The 18,749-nt window shown below is 41.1% G+C and overlaps 2 protein-coding genes across 4 annotated transcripts in view; one reads left to right on the forward strand and one right to left on the reverse strand.

The window, feature by feature from the left end:
* LOC122154656 (mucosa-associated lymphoid tissue lymphoma translocation protein 1-like) overlaps positions 1-10,323 on the reverse strand; it is a 34,083-nt gene extending 23,760 nt beyond the window's left edge. For all 3 annotated transcript variants that reach the window (XM_042804914.1, XM_042804913.1, XM_042804912.1), the window contains exons 1-4: positions 10,122-10,323; positions 8,173-8,339; positions 2,732-2,853; positions 1,500-1,650 (exon numbers count right to left, since the gene is read on the reverse strand). In XM_042804914.1, the coding sequence (XP_042660848.1) occupies positions 1,500-1,650; positions 2,732-2,853; positions 8,173-8,339; positions 10,122-10,282 (601 nt within the window). In that variant the 5' untranslated portion in view covers positions 10,283-10,323. The remainder of the gene's footprint in view (positions 1-1,499; positions 1,651-2,731; positions 2,854-8,172; positions 8,340-10,121) is intronic.
* Positions 10,324-17,910: 7,587 nt separating this feature from the next.
* Positions 17,911-18,749, forward strand: part of ALPK2 (alpha kinase 2) — a 41,284-nt gene continuing 40,445 nt past the window's right edge. Inside the window, exon 1 of the mRNA XM_033009228.2 lies at positions 17,911-17,961. The gene's annotated coding sequence lies outside the window, so the exon portion shown is untranslated. The remainder of the gene's footprint in view (positions 17,962-18,749) is intronic.

An 18,749-nucleotide genomic window follows, 5' to 3' on the forward strand; every position in this document is an offset into this window, starting at 1 on the left:
CAGTTGATTTCTGTCTCAATCACCTTTGGGACAATAACAAGCAAGTCCAGGATATTTAATTAGAAAGTTTATAAAGGATATACTTAGTGCATGAGTCAATGCCTACTTAATGCAACTGACTATTCTGTAAAAAAACAAAACAAATCAAACAAAAATAAACAAAAAAAAAACCTACACACACCAGAAAACAAAAAGCAACATCAGGAAACTGGAAATAAATGCGCAGTATTAATATACTAGATCCAAAAAGGAAATTTCTAAGATTTCCTTTACATACTACTAACAAATTCCAGTACTAGCTGGATACTGCAAACAGCTATTTAATCTTATTTGCTTTCTGCTATTATTACACTCTCCTTGCATTTATTCCACGTCCATACTTTCATCATATATGCTGCAGCTGGAGATCAATTCATCACTGAAGAAGAGGTACCTTCAAGCCAGTGCCATAAATTCATATGGATTTACACTGGTAAATTGAATTACTATGGCTTTTTTAATGCAGGTAACACATATTTGATGACTGTTAGCTGACCATTTATATAATCCATGAAAATGTAATTCACACCAAAAAGACTCAGTTTAACTCATCTGTTTCTTCCTCTCATAGGTTTATTTCTTTAAATTGTTGGCACGTCTTCATTATTATCTGGGTTGCTTATATGAATTTTGAAAGATTGTATTAGAAAATATATATTCTCCAACAGACTTATGTGCAGAGCCCTAGCCTCCCTCTCTTTTCCCCAGGTGTTCTGGCAAAGAAAGAATGTGCTGGGCTTTGACCAATCTACCTTTCCTGACTGGTACACATCTGAGATTGTGATAGACTATCATGATCTGAAAAGGTGACCGGAAGGGAGATTTATCACTTTGCTAAGTGGCAAACCTTACTCCAGACCTCAGTCCTGTCTCCTCAGAGTGCTGTTAACCCTTCTTCTATTCCACAGTATCTAGGTTTTTATAAAGTGTCCAGGCCTCCAGCATGCATGTGCTCTCCTGTAGTTTACTGTTTTGACCTTCTAGGTAAGGTAAGACTTCTTTCTAGGAAAGGCAGAGAACCCCATTAGATTCTCCTTTACCCAAATACCTTTCTTTTCAGACTAGCAGCACACAGATGAAGGGGAAACAAACAGCCCTGACTACGAAGCCAGAGTCCATGGGGCAGACATTCAGAAAAGACAATGTGTCCAGTCACTAGCAAGTTACAACAAGAGGTAAACAGATAAATAAGAAGAGTGTTAAATAACTGCTTTTCTGGTCCAAGAATCCTCTAAGAATTAAAAGATCAGAGACTGTATGTTTGCCATCTACATCATCTTATCCTCCACTGTGGAACTCAATTTCTCTCCTCCTTTTGTGACTGGCACAAGAGCCCAGTAATTGGATACTGCATTTTTAATCAGACCTCTTTCACATCTGTGCAAGACAGCAGTGGGGATTCAAGTTCCTCTAACAAGTGGGAAGACAGACTTTCAGAAGACAGTGTTTTTGCCACTCACCATGAGATGTATCCTGGAGATCACAAACTTCAAGTCGTGCCCACCGACTGAACACAAAGGAAGATTCACTGTTCACTCGACAGATGTAAAAGCCAGAATCATTCACACTCACTGGATTCAAAAGCAGCTCTGGAGAATTACCATGGGGAACCTGAATTACAGGTGAACCAAGAAATATTTCAATTTAGATTGACTTAATCCAAACCAGGACCAAACATTAGAGTATTTATTTCAATGTCCATAACACCAGCCTCAACTCCTTTCCTTACTTGAAACTTTTGGATGAGAAAGTCTTGTTCTGCATATTTAGTAGCACAGAAACAGGCTTTCTTCCAAGAATAATTTATATGCCTCTATCTAAGACAATTCTGAGATTTTAAGACAGTTGAAAAGCTCTTCTTGAAATTAAAACTTTTTATCTTTCTCCACAAATAACTCTGAATAATTTCTTAAGCACTACTCCAACCAGTTTATGTGTTACATTCAGCTCTAGTCTTATGATATATTCAACTGTGGCCAGGAAACTGTAACATTCTTTCACAGAGAAATAATTTTTTACTACATCTATCTTTTAACTGTAATGAGCAGGAAATGACTGTAATCATATTTTTTAAGCCATGTTTTGGATGAGCTAAACTTTTTAAAAGGTGTAGGAAATGAGTTAAAAATTTAACAGCAATTTAAAATACCGTGAACTTACTGCATTTCTAAAAATAGTACCTACATTAAAATAACATTAAGAAAAAAATGCATTAATCTTGTGGAAAGATAACCAGGACCAGAAGTACAGGCAGAAGTGCTGCCATTCAAATTCCAGATACCAGCTCACATGCATTCCAGTATTTTCCTGAACAATCTGTGACACCACTAAGTTCAGGCCTTCAACTCTTCATTCTCAGGAAACCAGTTTCCATCTGTCCCAGACCAACAGAGCTTGGCATTTGTTCCGGTGTGGCAGTTCCTCAGTGGCCCGCGTTAAACTTCTTGGTAGGCTGAGAGACAACTAAACTTTCAGTTTCCTTATGGTCACACCCCAAGATTACCCTCCAAGGGTTAAGTGGTCTGAATATAAGGAACCACCTTATTGTTTTTGGACACTGATAGGGTCATTATGCAGCGTTTCTTCTCTCATTGTGAATAAGAGTAACAGTCTTCAAAAAAAAAAGTATCATCCAAAATCATTACTATTATTTTCACCATTTAAAAAACCTATGTTCTGTATCAACTAGTACCTCTTTTTCCTGCTTGAACCACTGGTAATGCACAAATGGGTGTCCTGTTGCCCAACAACACAGCTTGACGACCTGACCAGAGCACACTGCTTGAGAGTCTGGCTGTACAACAATCTTTATACCTTTAAAACAGAATTTACACATAGGAAAGTTATTATTAAGAAATACAATTCCACAATTGAAAATTGCATTTAATGCAAATTAGTTTTGCATTTAAATTGTCTTTTGAGCAAAGAAAGTTTCTGTCATTACAGATACTTGAAAATAATTTGTTTCTACCATGTATACATCCCATTCCAATTAATTATATGACTTTAAGACATTCAAAATTGTCTTCCATTACACAAAATCCATGCTCAAATTGATCAGTACTCTACAGAGTTACCAAAGATTTAAAACGGATCATTCAGACATTTTAATTTTAGGGTACTTCAATCCCTCTTGCTCTCTACTCACTAAAGCAAGTAATATTTCCAATGGCACCACATCCATTTTGGGAAAGGTATTGCCAGTTTTAAGGGTTTCCTCACCCACAGCAATTTGAATTGTTAATCTTCAGATTAAGATTAGTCACAGCCTGAGGGATGGATCAAAACAGTAAGGGTCAGTTTAACTACAACAGAGTGTGTTTTTATACTGTTTCTCAGGCAACGTTATTAGATGAAACACTGGTTTCAGTTTTATGCCTTTGACCCCTGTAGAACACAGGGCTGGGATTTTTTTTGCCAATACGCAAGGTAAAATTTTCCACTTCAAATTTTAACTGCCAGAAAATACCATGAGAGAAATTCTGACACCAGTCTGATATGATCCAGCTATTTTCTTAACCTAGACCATTCCAAAGATCTTGTTACAGCATGACCACAAAAACAGATCCACTAGAATAACCAAGGTCATCAGAAGAAGGAGGGGGGGGACGGGACAGGGGGAGGTTGGGGAAGCCAACTGCAGAACAGAGTTTAACCTCACATTGCTGTCAAAAAACACATGGACCTATGACCAAGATGTTCAGCAACACTGAGCTGATAAGCCATCAAAAAAATCATTAGTTTAAAGCATTATTTGCTATGGATAATAAAACACGTTTAACAACCCCAGTGGGACCACAAGCAATACTACACATTAATGACTAGTTGCTACAATACTAGTGCTGTGGGTTAACCCCAGTGGGCAGAGAAGCACCACACAGTTCCCCACCACCAGTGGGATGGGGGAAGAGGGAAAGGAAAATGAAACAACGAAAACTTGGAGGTCAAAATGAAACAAACAAACAAAAAATATTAACAACTGTTTAATAAGTGAAGGATGAGTAGAAGAATAGGGAAGAAAACAAAACAAAACAAGTGGCACAAAGGCACTCACCACTTCCCGTGGGCAGACCAATGCCCAGCCAGTTCCTAAGCAAAAGATGACTAGGCCCTCCAAAACTCCCTCTTTTCCCGTTTATTGCTGTTCTATGGTATGGAATATCCCTTTGGTTAGTGAGTCTGCCCGACTGTGTCCCCTCCCAGACTATTGCACACCCCCCAAGGTATTCACTGGGGGAGGGCAGAGCGAGAAACAGAGAAGCCTTTGGTACTGTGCAAACACTGTTCAGCAAAAGCGAGAATGTTGGTTTGTTATCAGGACTGACTTGGTCAAAAACTAAAGCACAGCACCATATGAGCTGCTATGAAGACAATTAATTCTGTCCTAGCTGGGCCCAGTAGCATTAGTTACAGAAAAAGCACGGAACCAGTGAACGGTACAGAGGCGTTTCATTACTCTCGGAAATGAACAATCAGATACAAAATAAGCATACATACTAAAAATTTAATTTTATGTTAGAGTCAGTCTAATTTCCCTGTTTTGGGAGAAAGTAGTTCATTCTTTATGGTTTAATGAAAATTCATTGCAAAATCTGAAAGTGTAGTCTGGTACAGAAGCAGTATTCTGGATTGCTGGGGAAATAATCTTACAGAGTATCATAGAGGAAACAAGAAGCTGTGTAAAAAAATAGCTGCAAAGAGATCGCAAAAATCCCGACCTAATAGTCAAGATTATCATTTGCTTCAAGTCGTCTTATTGCACTCTGCCATGAGTTTTCTTTTTGTCTCATGTTTACCAGTTTAGATGCACATCGGAACTTTTTCCTAACAGACAATGTTTGAGGAAAGAAACCATAACAATTTGATCAATAGACTGAAACCTCAGCAGAAATCCATGTGGTCAACAGATTGAAACAGAGATTATACAACATTTGGAAGTCACGTAATCTTTGTCTAGTAGAGAAGTGGGCCATACTCTTCCACAAACAATCTTATTCTGAAACAGTTGATCACACAGGCAGTTACTCTGAAGTAGCTACAGGACTTGAAAATTCCCTTTGTTTCTCTAAAATAACTTCCCTCTATACCCTAGCCCTGAAGATTGCTACCTCAGTTCCTCATTTAACACTTCCTTCGCTGTTTTTCTTAGTTAAAGGGAGTATATTACGTACATTTTTCAAGCACCACAATCATCTAACATTGACCAGCACAAACAGGAATTGCTTCAGTTTAAAGGACAGAAAAATTAGGATTTGCTCTTTCCAAAGACATCCACTTTTTTTTTTTTTTTAAATCTCTCCTGATACACATCACTAACATCTTTTAAGAAAGTAGTTAAGAAAAATAAATTATCTGAAATACTAGTATTTTGCACTCCTTGAACACATTACAGTTGAGTTCTAAGAAATCCGATTCATAATTTTTTCACAGTTTCATTTATTCATTCAGCACTATACAGCTACTTCCTGCAACCATGATAGAATTTAATGGTTCAAAAAGAAAACCTGGCTCATTTTTCTAAATGATTACAAGGATACACAAATACCTCCTAGATTTTCCTTAGAAAATGCAAAGCTTGAGTTTTACCACTGAGGATGGCAAACTCACATTTATAGTTACCAGACTTTGAAACATGCAGTGCACATTAAGTACTCATGATCTTAACTATAATCCAACCATTACATTCTTAGCTTACACACCGGTAAACATTTTCAGTCATTTATGGAAACTCAGCCTCAATTACATTCAGATTGAAGTGCCTAAACTGCTGCAGTAAGAAACATGCCTGCAGAGGAAAAACACCTCTTTGTTCTTATTTAAATTACCACAGTTCAGTGAGGTTGCACAAGGACTTGACTGTAATACCACAAATTATGTATTAAGCCTTTTTTCCTTCTTAGCCTGGGAGACAGCTCTTTGCATTTCATTCATTTCCAGCAAGTTCACAACATGACAAGATAAGAAAAGGGAAGAAAAGGGACAGAGAGGTGGCCCAAGGAGCAAGATGCCCAGGCTTTCTCACTACCAAAAAGGAGAAGTTTTAAAGTTATTATTACTACTATTTGGGTCTTTACAGAAAGATATTCTGTGGAGTTAAAGCAATGTGACAGGCAAGACTCTAAGCTCGGACAAGCAAGCAAGGTCTGGAACTTGATTCTGGGAGTATGTGATTCTCTGAGTGATCCTTTGTACTGCTGCAAACAAAGCAATGTCCCAGCTTGTAACAATACATCTCTGCCATAAAGGTACTGAAGTAGTATCACTGCCAAAACAGACCCACTAAGCATCAAAACTGTATGCTCATTAACCAGTATACTCATAGGCTCACAAAGGTTTGTGTCTTTTTAACTGCATCAACTAAGCCGGTAAAAAACAGTCTAACAAACCAGTATGACAGCTATAGAGGTCTTACGTTAAGCAATCCCATTCCTAAAGGACCTTGTGCAACACTTAAGATCTTTTTGGTGTGTTAGAACAAACGGGCAGTTACAAATTTGTACTTTGACTTCAAGCATCAACCACCCCCGAACATTTAAATAAACTCACCTCAAACATCAAGGCCTACCACTTCTTTTTAAATAGTTTAAAATTGTTGACCTAAACTTTCTTCAAATACCCTTTGCTTTGGTTTCTCTCGGTTCCAGTTTCTCAGTCTCTACAAAGCTACCCCATCTTCCCTAGAAGAAACTGAATCCATTCTACCACAAATCATACTGTTCTGCAAGAGATTAATTCGTAACAAGACCATCTCTGCAGTTCCTGGGGGTCTTGACAAAAGTCCTCTTACTGGCTTGTTCCCCTCAATACAAGGCTATCTTAGCTATCTATCCAGTCCCCTAATTGATACCGCTACCTCATAGTTCTGCTATGTAGAAGTGCCTGTCTTACCCAGGATTTAGTCTTTATTACAGTCTTCAAAATGTAACTTGACAGACACACAAAAATCCTCAATTCAACAGTGATAATACTTGAGATGATCACAGATCAACCGAGTGCAACATTCTGGCTCAGTGCAGGCACTCTGCAGTACAGATGTGAACCAGGACCATTCTGGCTTTCAGTACTCCCTCAGTAACCACCATACGGAGAACAAGAAATGGAACCAGCATCCGTAGTTCAGGACAGCTGAACTGCCTATGCCTATGCCTCTGCCTCAACTCTTGCCCCTGTGACCACAATCCCCTCACACTGATGTAACACCAATTCCCCTCTCCCCATCAAGCATACAGTGGTATACTTCAGCTAGACTAAGCTGTCATGTAACTCAATCACACCTCATTCAACATGCTATGGTCTTTCTAGTACAGTAAGAAGCAGCAACCTTAACTAGATGGAACAGCTGCAAAACATTACTATAATTTACTTGCAAAATTCCAAAATTGTCTTAACAATGGTTCTCAGTCCATGGTTTTATTCACACTGTCCAAAGAATAGGACAGCTATCAGTACGACCAGGAGCTTGCTAGTCTCATTTCCACTTTCCGTTCTGACGAGAGGCTTTTGCAACTTCCTAGTAGGTTGAACTTCACCACATCCTGAAGAAGGAGGACATAAAAAAGGGCCCTGGTTTTGTACTATAGCAAGAAGCACTTGGTCTACATGGTCTTACCTTGTGTTGCTCCATTTCCTAGTCTTTTTGTGAAGAAGCAAGCTGAATGTGTTAGGATATAACTATTATTATTTCCACTAAGTCAGCCTGTTTTTCTGTCCAATTAGCAAGTTGGACTGCACCCAACATGCACCAGAACTGGCACTAATTGGACCCTTCCCCTTCAATTAGGGTAAGCTATGAAATGCAGTTAATGAAACCTGTAGCCCGAACAGATGGCTGGCAACACTTCTTCTCTAACTCAACCATCTCAGTTCTATAAGCACCTCCCAAAGGCACAGTTTGATACAGAACCCAAATCACCAGGGGGAATGACAGCACCTGTCATATCCATGCAGCCAAGTCTATGACACTACTGCATTAAGCCTGCTTATCTACTTGGCTTACTTTTAATCTCCGAATCACATGAATACCAATTACTAGAATTCAAACACTAAAGATGTTTTTACTTACTGTAGAAAACAAATACTTTAGTGTTTCCAGTGTAAAACACAGTTGCAGTGAAAGCACAAACCAGAACTGACCTGAATGGCTGAGACACTGGAGAGCCTCTGTATGCTCCAGGGCCTGCAGGAACTCCGCAAGCTCTACCACAGTGCAACCGCGATCTCCCAGTAGTTTCAGGAGACTCCAGCTGGGACTTCCTTCTGGCTCCAGCACTTGGAGGGAACACTGTTCTAAATCCAGAGGGCTACAAAATAATATAAGAAAGACGTGGTATAAACCTTCTTAGTACTTGAGGATCCTCAGAAAGCAACAGAGTTAAAAAAAAATCACTTTTAGACAAACAAAAAGATTTTAAAAAAGAGATGGGAAATTCATAGCTGATTTGGACATATTTACAGTGTTTTCTTCAAGTTTCCGGAGTTCAGAGGCTATACAGTGACACCTCCACAGACAGAAATTGGTATTAGCAAGTTGCATGCTATAAAACAAGAGATGCTTGTACCTAACAATTCCAACCAAATGTATTAAGAAATATAATTTTCACTTTTTAAAGTCTCAGCAGAAAAAAGTACAGAACCTTTCATTTTCATATGCCTAATTCAGAAGCAGTAAAGACTGAGTCAGAATCTAACTTGAAAGTCCAGGAAGACTCTGATTTTCAGAGTAGTCATTAAAACAAGTGACTGTTGCAGCTTAACTGATACACACACCTATTGCCACAGTGCAGTTAACTGCTCCAGTAAGTTCATCTCCAGGTATAAGCATGTGTAGTTTTAAGCTTTGGTGTTAAGTCTTCGTGCACTTTCAATCACAGTAGATTATTATCCATGTTATTTTAAGAAAATTAATACAGCTATGAAAAGGGAATGCAAGTTTATGTATTCCAACTAAAAAGATTAATTAATGTTTCTTTCATTAAATCACACTGCCATGCAAACCTGGTGGTGAGATATTTTCATTTATCAGGCAGACTTTCAGAGTATTTTACTGGATAATACAGAGAAACAAACTTAGCAATAGGCCCTACAGAGAGGTCACATTGTAATCCTCAGGTTCTTTCTCCCTATATTAATAAATATAGTCATAACAGAGAAAAGGGCACATCTTCATAATGTAGATTCAATGCTGCACTTGAAATGCCTAGTTTTTCTGAGATACCACCCTCTAAGCAAAATCTTGAAAAGCCACAGGATGGAAAATGATCAGGAAGTGATATAGAAAATGTGACTTAGGCAGATAGAGTTGAAGAAAATGAATGCATTTACCCTCATGCAGACAAGAGGAGCTAGAGGGAACAGCCAACATTTTCCACTTTCCCCATCTACAGCAAGCAGCTGGCTGCACTTGCGCTGAGGGAAGTCAGGTGAGGTACAGGGGGATGCTTTCCAACTACGAAGGCAGCAAAGCAAAAAACCACACTACTTGCACCCTGTTGCTTCTTCGGGGGAAGCCCTCATGTGGGACTAAGCAAACCTCTCCTAGAGCTGGGCTGCGTGTCCTCGATCCTGTCTGTCCCAGCGCAGGGGCTCTGGTTGAGGGACGTGCCCGGCCTTTGCACGGCCAACGCGGGCTTGGTAACTCTGGGTTCAGGCAGAACCGACAACAAAACTACTGCAGCATCCAGCTGCTGTCCTTCGCCCGAGTACAAACTTACCCGGCAGCTAGTAAGCGAAGGCAAACCCTCACCTCCCTCATCCTCGCTGCTCCGCTGCTGGCTTCAGGACCGATGCCACCCGTCGGCCGCACCCCTCACGATCGCCCGCGCTTTCAGCAAGGGGGGCGGTAGCGCACGGCCTCAGGCAAGGCTCCGGGAGGGACCCCGGGGCCGCCGCGTCCCCTGCCCTCGACCCCGCGGTGGCACCACGGCCTCAGCCCCCGCTCTGCCAAGACGCCCGGCCCCTCCGCCCGGGTCCGCGCCGCCTGAGCGCCGCGGCTTGCCCGTCGGCCCCCCAGCTCCGCCGCGGCCCCGGCCGAGGCCCCTTCCCGCCCCCCGCGCAGCCCAGGGCCTCCCGCAGGCCGCCCTCACCTCAGCCGGACCCTGCCGCGGCTCCCCGCTCGTTGCGCCAGGTCCCGCCAGCCCTTGCCGGGCGCTGCCCGGTCCAGGAGCTCGCTGAGCCTCCGCAGCAGCGGCTCCGCCAGGCGACTGAGGGGCAGCCCCCCCGCCGCGCTCCGCGCTGGCTCCGACATCGCCGCTCTCCCGCCGCCCAGCCGGCTGCGAGCCGCGGCCCGCCCGGGGCGGTGCTCCTGCCCGGAAGGACGCGCGGAGCGCAGCCGCACGGCGGGGCACGGCACGGCGCGGTGTGCCGGGGCACGGCACGGTGCGGCACAGCACGGCGCGGTGTGCCGGGGCACGGCACGGTGTGGCACGGCACGGCGCGGTGTGCCGGGGCACGGCACGGTGTGGCACGGCGCGGTGTGCCGGGGCACGGCACGGTGTGGCACGGCGGGACGCAGCACGGCGCGGCTGCGGTCCCCCGCGCGCGGCGCAGCTTCCCGCGCTTTCCTGAGGGGACCCTCGCGATGTCCGTGCCTGGGAAGCCCGTGGCCCCTCCGCAGGGGAAGGTCTTCCCTCGGCCCAAAAGTGCGCGCTGCGGCGCTGCTGACGGTGCGAGGGAGCCGGACAGGGTTTGATTTTACCTGTCCTGAAAAGGGAAAGTTGGGGGCCAGATTTGGAGGACAAAGACCTCCTGCCGATGTGGGCATCTGGCGCCGAGAAGGCCAGCAGTGATCAGAGAGGCGGGAGTGGCCGGGCGGGGGGATAAACCAGGTAAAAATCATACAGCACTGGGGGCAGTGGTCTTTGAGGAGAAACAGCTTTATCTAACCACAGCCAACGCAGCCATAAACTGCTCTGCAACACATACTTACCCCCAGCCCGCTGCCGGTTCCCAGACAAGCAAACGCCCAGTTTAAGGGGTCAGGTGCCTTGTGTGTGTTCTAGCGAGAGAGAGGAGAGCAGGAAGAGTTTCCCAAAGAGATGCTTCCATGTCTGCTCTGTGTCACTGCTGATGGACAGATGAGTGTGACCATGACCTAAGGGAAAGCCTTACCTCCCTGGAATTACAACTTGCGCAATGTGGACTGAAAGTGTCTTAGAAAGTGATTTTACTAACACCTTAAATTGGTGATCAAGCATTCAGATGTGAGTGCCTGTATCTCTGAGGTATTTTTTTCATGTGACTGCAAGCTTGCCTTACCTTCCCAGCAAGTAAGCTAGAAGTCAGGCAGCTACAGTAGCATGGCATTGAGAGCAAACTAATAAATGTTACTGTTCAGTAGAGTGTATTGTCTCATGGGTTGTATTGCAGAGCAATTAACAGTACAGCATCTCTTCTAACTTCCAGTTAGTTAAACTTAACTTGAAGAAATTGCATTGAGTGGCTTTTCCCTGCATCATTAACCAATAGTTTATTTCTCTTAATTTAGGTTCAAAACCAATCAACATGGCAAAATGGATACAGGTAAAACTGTGAATTTGACTTCCTGATGACATGTAGTTAACCACAGCTGTGTATGACTTAGCTACTAGAAAATCAGGCAGGTGCCTTTCACCCACCTCCACCTGTTGTCTGTGCTTGCTGGGTGTCTTCCTACAACATCAAACAGTTAAATTACCTTAGGTTGGCTATGGTTTTATATCCTGGTCTCTCATTTCTTTGGGGATTCATTTGACTACTGGATTATTATATAAAACCTATATATTCCTGCTGCTAGTCCTGAATGAGGGTGGTTGTAGGTGCTATATTTATTGCTGAGCACACCTGTTTCCTATCTAGGTCTAGGTAACACTGAGAACAAGAAGTATTTAGCATGGTAGTAGCTCATAATTACGTTTAGCTGTGCTTTCTTCAAAATGCTCAAGAAAAAACTTGGCACAAAACTTGCATTTTCAGCCTTTTTCTAGATCCTTTGAGCTCAGAGCAGTTTGTACAATTCATTCTAGTTCCTCTTGTGTGAAGCTTGGCTTCTTGGGTAAGGGGAGTGGGAATACTTTCTTACTTCAGGATTCACTTGTTTGCCTTTGGCGAACGTGAATCATTAGGTGAATTTTTATGTGGTGACTGTTGAAAGCTCACTATCCACCTGTGGTCTCAACCTCTTTGTCAGGGATTGCAAATTTTCTCATGTTGGGCAGAACTTTTGTGTGCTTAACTTTAAGCAAGTAAGAAATTGCCAATATGCCTAGCAAAGCAGTTAATCACAGTTAAGCAGGTACTTTATTATGAAAAGCTAAGGCCAATACTTCCTCTCTCTTGAGGCTGTGAGGAAATTCCCTTGGACTTCTATGGAAGTAGGATGTGCCCTCTCATCACTGCCAACTCACTCCCGCTCTGTCTGGCTGAGGTTTTCCCAGTAAGAGCCATCTGCTGCATGTAATGAAATAGTCTCTCTTAAAAGTCAAACTGTTCTGTGATCAGACTTGCTATACTAAGGTCACACTAGCAAAACAACACTGAAGCTTTCAACTAGCTTCTCAGCTTTGAAACAACATGCATAAATTAAATGTCTTTTGTTTTGTAACACAGAGTCAAACCACAGGCCTGGCCTGCTTCTAGAACTTAAAGAAAGAGCACGCAAGGGTAAGTGCACATTTGTAGTTTGAGAGGTCAAATTGTTTATACTTTTAAAATTACTTGTCTACTTTTTCCTCTTGTGTGCAAATAGAATGTGTATCATAAAAGATAAAAAAAGAAGAGCAAGTTACTTTAATGCACTACATGAATATAGTGGTTTGTACTGTTATTAATTAGGAAATATGATTTGTTGTTTGCTTCTGCTAAAGTATAGTCATTTTTGCTCATCTTGATAGATTATTTTTTTGAAACATGTTACATTTAGAATTCTACTAAATGTTTCTAAAATTACACTCTGGTACTATATCCACTGAGTTTCAGTGAGGTAACCAACATTACAAAAATCCTATGAAAGCCATCTTCCTTCTCTAAAGAATGTGTAAGTTATACTAGATATCTTAAATTATGCGTTTTATTCTTTCTGAATATGCATGGCCTAATACTCATTAGGTAAAGATTTCCTCCATTCCTGATAAAAAATTTGGTCACTTGGTAGCATGTAGATGATTATGAGGCTGCATGAATTGCTCATGCTGACAGTGTCAGATGCTTGACAAATGTTAAAAATAGATTAAGACAGATCAGTGTTAAGAGTTGTGCTGTGATTGCTTATTTTAATTGCTCTATATTAAGGTCTTTGTTAGAGATATGCAGAGCCAGTTATTTATTCTTCTAATACTTAGCCAATGAATTATAGCTGTGGTGTTTTATTTATATTGTGATGCTGTTTACAGTGAGTAGTACACTAATATAAAAGTTGTCAAAAAGCCTCAGATGTCAGAAGTTGAAGAAACACAGTATATCACAGTACGTTTGCCAAGGACATATTTTCCAGACATCTGCTTTTTGAACAGCTAAAACTTCACTGATGTTTTTCTTATCCAGACCTTGTTAATACAACAGATATATGATAATTGGTTTGGATAATAAAGTATTTTGCTAGTTTGATTTCTGACATTGCATGCTCTTTGACAAGAATGCTGCTCTAAATGTTTGACTGCAGTGTCTTGAAGGATTTATAGAAGAATAATATGGTAATAGATACTGTTTGTGTTCTAGCGTTAGGTATTCCAGACAGAACTGAGTCAGGCAGAACTACTGTGAGATACAGAAGCAAATACAAAATGCAGTCATTGTAAATCCTTGCATGCACGGGTTCTCACTGCTCTTACCCCGTCAAATGTTAGAGTCTGTAGTAAGCCAACCGCTGTAGAAATACTTACTATAGCTCTACTGTGAATAGAGTGTACAAAATTATAACTGAATTCTAGAATTCCAGTTTCTGTTATCTTGGAGATTTTAACCTCTACAAGGTAACAACGTTTAAGAATGTAGGCATGATCACAACACTTCTGGAAAATGTTTTTATGGCTGTCTGGCACTATAACTTTGGAAAGCTTATATAGAGTGGGAGTGGAAGAGACTGGATCAGAGATTTCATGTGGATTTTGATTCCATCAGTACTGATGGATGCACAGAAGAAAAAAGATTCACAGAATCATGCCAATGTTGATGCAACTTTTAAAGGAAAACTTCTATTAAAAGCTTTGATTTCTGTTAAAGGAAAAGTTTAAAAAGAGAGCATGAAAATAAGCATTTAAATATGGCAAAACATGCATGACAACCTTTCTGGGAAAAAAAAAAAAAAAGTTGTATATTTTCTATTGTAAATATAAATACATTGTATGTATGTCCAAACAGGGAATATAATACCTCATTTAAGAAATCTAAATTGGTGTGTAATGTCTGTGTTTATTGCATAACAGGAGAAGTATATGTTTTGATTTGATTTCAAAGAAGAAAAATGCTAAACTTATGAAATTTGCTACAAAATAAAAAGTCTCTATTGAGAAATGCCCTGTATGGGGAATTGAAAAAATGTGTGTGTTTCCAAATGCAAAACAGTTGGCAGACTGGGAATGGGGAGCAAATAGAATTATGGCTGTTGATTTCTTAGAGGAACATTGCAGCTATACAAACTGTCTGCAGACTCTTTGCAAGAAAGTTAAGACATATTTGAGAACTATTTCCAGGGAGAATGGAGAGGGAACTAGCATTAACCTTGGAACATAACTGCATTTAAGCAGGGCATTAAGACCTCACAGACGACTGGACGGCAGGATGTGTGTTATACATCCAGTGCCATAGTAGGTAGTTCTGGAAAGGACCTGTAAGGTTACTTGACTGATTAAGCCTATGATGTCTTTGTATCTCTGCAAACCAAGAGTCATAAAAACACAAACAGCCCAAGACTCAGGGTCATAAAAACACAAGCTTTGTTAGCAGTAATATTTAATTTTAAGCTATGTCTGCTACTGCAAGTTACTTGCTATGCAAGCTATTTCAGTAAATGTTATTCATTCAGTTCTCATATATATATGCTAGGAATTGCTGTGACTTTGTCTCTGGTATGTGGCTTTTCATGCCTTACCTTAAACAGTACAGTCATATTTATTGACAGAAATACATACATAGTCCTGTTTCCCTGAGTACTGTAGAAACCAAAAATCACGTATACAAGCCTTCTTGTGGCCAGCACTTCACCCCAAACTTTCCTGTTTATCTCTAGACTAAATCACCTTTGCATTCCTCAGTACTTCCTCAGTATTTGATCAGGCAGAGCGAGAACCTGGCCAAGCTGCAGCAGGACTCTGTTGCATCCCATGTCCTTGTTTTTTGCTGTCTGTGCCACATACAGGCAGGGTAAGGGAGGAACAGTGTGTATGCAGCAGTTATTCCAACGTGATGCCACCATGAGGCAGGGGCATGGATAAAGACCCAGGTGGTGGGAAGTTCCACCTAGTCCCACCTTTTAGACACTGCCCCTTTTAGATTTTTCTTGTCACCATGCAGTTAGTGGAGATTCTTTTCTGCTCTTTTTGTTGCTTCTGTTCTGCTTTTGCTGCTTTCTGTCCCTTCAATCAATGTAATATTTATTACATCTTGCTGTCAATACCAGCTAGCTTCCTGGTTGGATCTGCATAGTATATGACCATTTCTGTTCATCATAAAGAAAGGTTTTGTGATTATTGGTGTTTTGATTTGGAGATTTTTCATGTTTATCTTTACATGAAGTCTAATTTTATATACCAGCTTTCTTTGTGGTTAAGATACCTGACAATGTAACATCTTTATAAAGGGATGTGTGAAAGTATATATAGTATGCCCAGGTAAGTGGAAAGGAGAAGGAGCTATTGATGAATCTAAAGTTTAGTAGGATAGTCTAGGGGATAATAATTGTTTTTCAAAAGTGCAAATCCAGATTCCAAAGTTTGGCCTGTGGAGTGGAGGTGATAGTAGGAAACCCTGTTGTCATTTGGGGAGTTGGCTGTCTCAGACCAAATATCTCAGAGTAAACAACTAAGCACATAAGCAGATACCTCACTGACTTTCTAAACAAGATGAGTCTGATGGAGAAGTGTTAAAAGAAGAGGTGAGCTGAGTGTATTATGCATGCATCCACATCTTCCTCATATACACATACATACAAAAGAGAAAGATTGTGCTTTTTCTATCTAGGTTTGTGTGCAGAAGTTCAATGAAAGTTAATCCTTGACCTGTTAAGCAAAAGGCATCTGCCAGATTTTGTGTGGCCCCCAAGTGTGGACAAGGGCAGGTAAGTTACTGGAGACATGGTCTGTGTGATCAGAGGTTCTTACAAACACATATTATTTATGTAGCTATCCATTTTTCTTGTGTTTTCAGGTATCCCAGACCCAGTATCAGCTTGGTATAAAGAGACTAAAATACTAGTTGATGAAAGGATTTTTCTTGATAGGAAACATAGAGGGATTATCGGTTTCATTCCTCCTGCGTGTGTAGCTAAGATAACCCTTTGTGTGAGCTAAAGCAGGTTCTTCTTGCCCACTCCTCTGCACTGATGTGGGTGTAAGGCGGGTCATTTGCAGAACACGTACGCCCATACAGGGGTATTCATGCACTGATGTGGAGCTTTCAACGTACCTAGATAATGCTTTGGTTGTCAAGGCATGTTTACCCACAGTAATTGTACTGCAGTAGTATACAAGGTGTTGGCATAGATCAGGTGCCCATTGTGCCAGGCAGCATGTGAACACACAGGATGGCTCCTGACCCAAGAGGCTTGTGTGGGGATGATAAGGCGCGAGACAATATGTGGGTATAGACTGACAGGTCCTGTGAAAGGGGGGGAGCAGTGAGTGCCTCTGAAAGATAGGAATAAATCCTGTTGAATGAGGGTGTGGGCTGAGCAGAACTGCACAGAGAACAGAGATTACATGACAAATAGATAGTAAAGAAGAGAAAAAAAATCTGCAGAGAGTTAGTAAAGGGAATTTTTTCCACTGACTCTGGAGGACATGAACCCCATAGAAAGACACAGATTCCCTCCTGGACTTGTAAAATGCGTAAAATTTCTGCTGAAATAACTTCTGTGAATGCAAAATTGCTTACAAAGGAAGATTTCCATTTTGGTTATAGCTAAATAAATAAATTTTTAAAAAGTGATGCAACAGAGGAGAATTAATGGCCACTTTCTAAGTTTAATCAAATCTGTTAAAATTTTTTTTTTGCTGACATTAGGATTAAGCCCACAGTTCCTTCTGAAATCATTAGAAGTAGCTTTGGGCCCAAAACCACCTACAAAATTACTATTACTAATAATTAAACTAATTTAAATATTGTTCCTTCCATGTTAAAGTGTAATTTTTCAAAAGTTTTGGTCTCAGTTGGAATAAATGATCAAATATTGAACATTTTTTATATTAAAACCAAGTTTCAAATTGCGAAAAATGTTGGCATTTTAATGAAAATAAGTTTGAGCAATCAAAATTTTTATTTAGAATTAGAATTTCAGGCTATTTTTTCATTATGAATAAGGTTTTTGTAAAAAACCCTTTTTTTTCTGAAAACTTACTTGAATTTGGTTTATTATATATTTTCCTTAGAGAAATGTTGAGTGATTGTTGTAGTCATTTCGATGCTTTTTTCAACCATTCTTTTGCATAATATTGTTTGGAACTGACAGTTTTTTGGGAACACTGATTCCTTCCTGCCATAAAAGGATTTTGGTGAAGCATCTGAAAACGTCTTTACTGCCTATTGCCTCCTTATTAATCTGACTATTCCAGGTTTTCATCAGTTCTATATTTCACCTGAATCCTATCCAGCCACAGTTCTCAGGTTACCATTTCCGTGCTGCTGCCAGCTTTGTTTTCGCTTATCCTTAGTTCTCAGGTCATTGAGCTTACGCAACATCAGACCCTGGTGATACGTGTGCATTTTTCTTCATGGGAGTGGAGGCAGACCTGAGAGGTAGGTGGGGAAAGGGGAAGCCAACATGTCTGGGGATGGTGGAGGGGAAATTCCAATTGTAGCTGCTCAGCAGTGTTAATTTGTGACTGAGGAATGATCTGTCATGGAGGGCAAGAGCGCCCGAGTGCAGAAGGGGTTAAGCCGGCTGGAAGCAGGAATGCCAGAGACTGAACTACTCCCTGTAAGGGAGTGACTTTGCCTTGATAGTGAGATAAGAAACAGCCAGAGCCTTGTCCTGTAGCCCTCCTGCAATGGCCGGGCCACCTCTGGGCAGCACAGCACAGCGGGCGGGCGGGGGCATAAGGTACCCGGGCAGCTGCTGGTGGGATTGCTGCTGGTGCCAGTGTATGTCAGGAGTGGGCTCATGGTAATCTTTGCAGACTCCTTCTAGAACTGCTTATGGCAGTGTGGGTCTGCCTAATGCATTGTTCATGAATTTATTTATTTATTTTTAAATTTAAGCACAAACATGCATTTAATTTGCCTCAAGTAGTACCATAAAAATTCCCCAACAATCGCTATGGTTCTGATCAGTAAGAGGTGGCAAATATGTTTACAGATCATTAGAGAACCAAACTAGGCATCTTTCTTACCATTACCTGCTAAAACCTGGTGGTGTTAATTACTCCTTCACTGTCATCCTGTCATTATCTAGTACCTGATTCAGCAAGTAGCATCATTGGTTTCCTGAGCAAGACTTGAGACAAGCAGCCAAAACACCCTTATACATTTAAATGTTCTCTTGTATTCTTCTCACCAAATGTTCAAAACCAAGTTTAGTAGAACTT

Source organism: Tyto alba, unplaced genomic scaffold, assembly GCF_018691265.1.
Source record: "Tyto alba isolate M040663 unplaced genomic scaffold, T.alba_DEE_v4.0 Super-Scaffold_42, whole genome shotgun sequence".
NCBI classification, from domain to species: domain Eukaryota; kingdom Metazoa; phylum Chordata; class Aves; order Strigiformes; family Tytonidae; genus Tyto; species Tyto alba.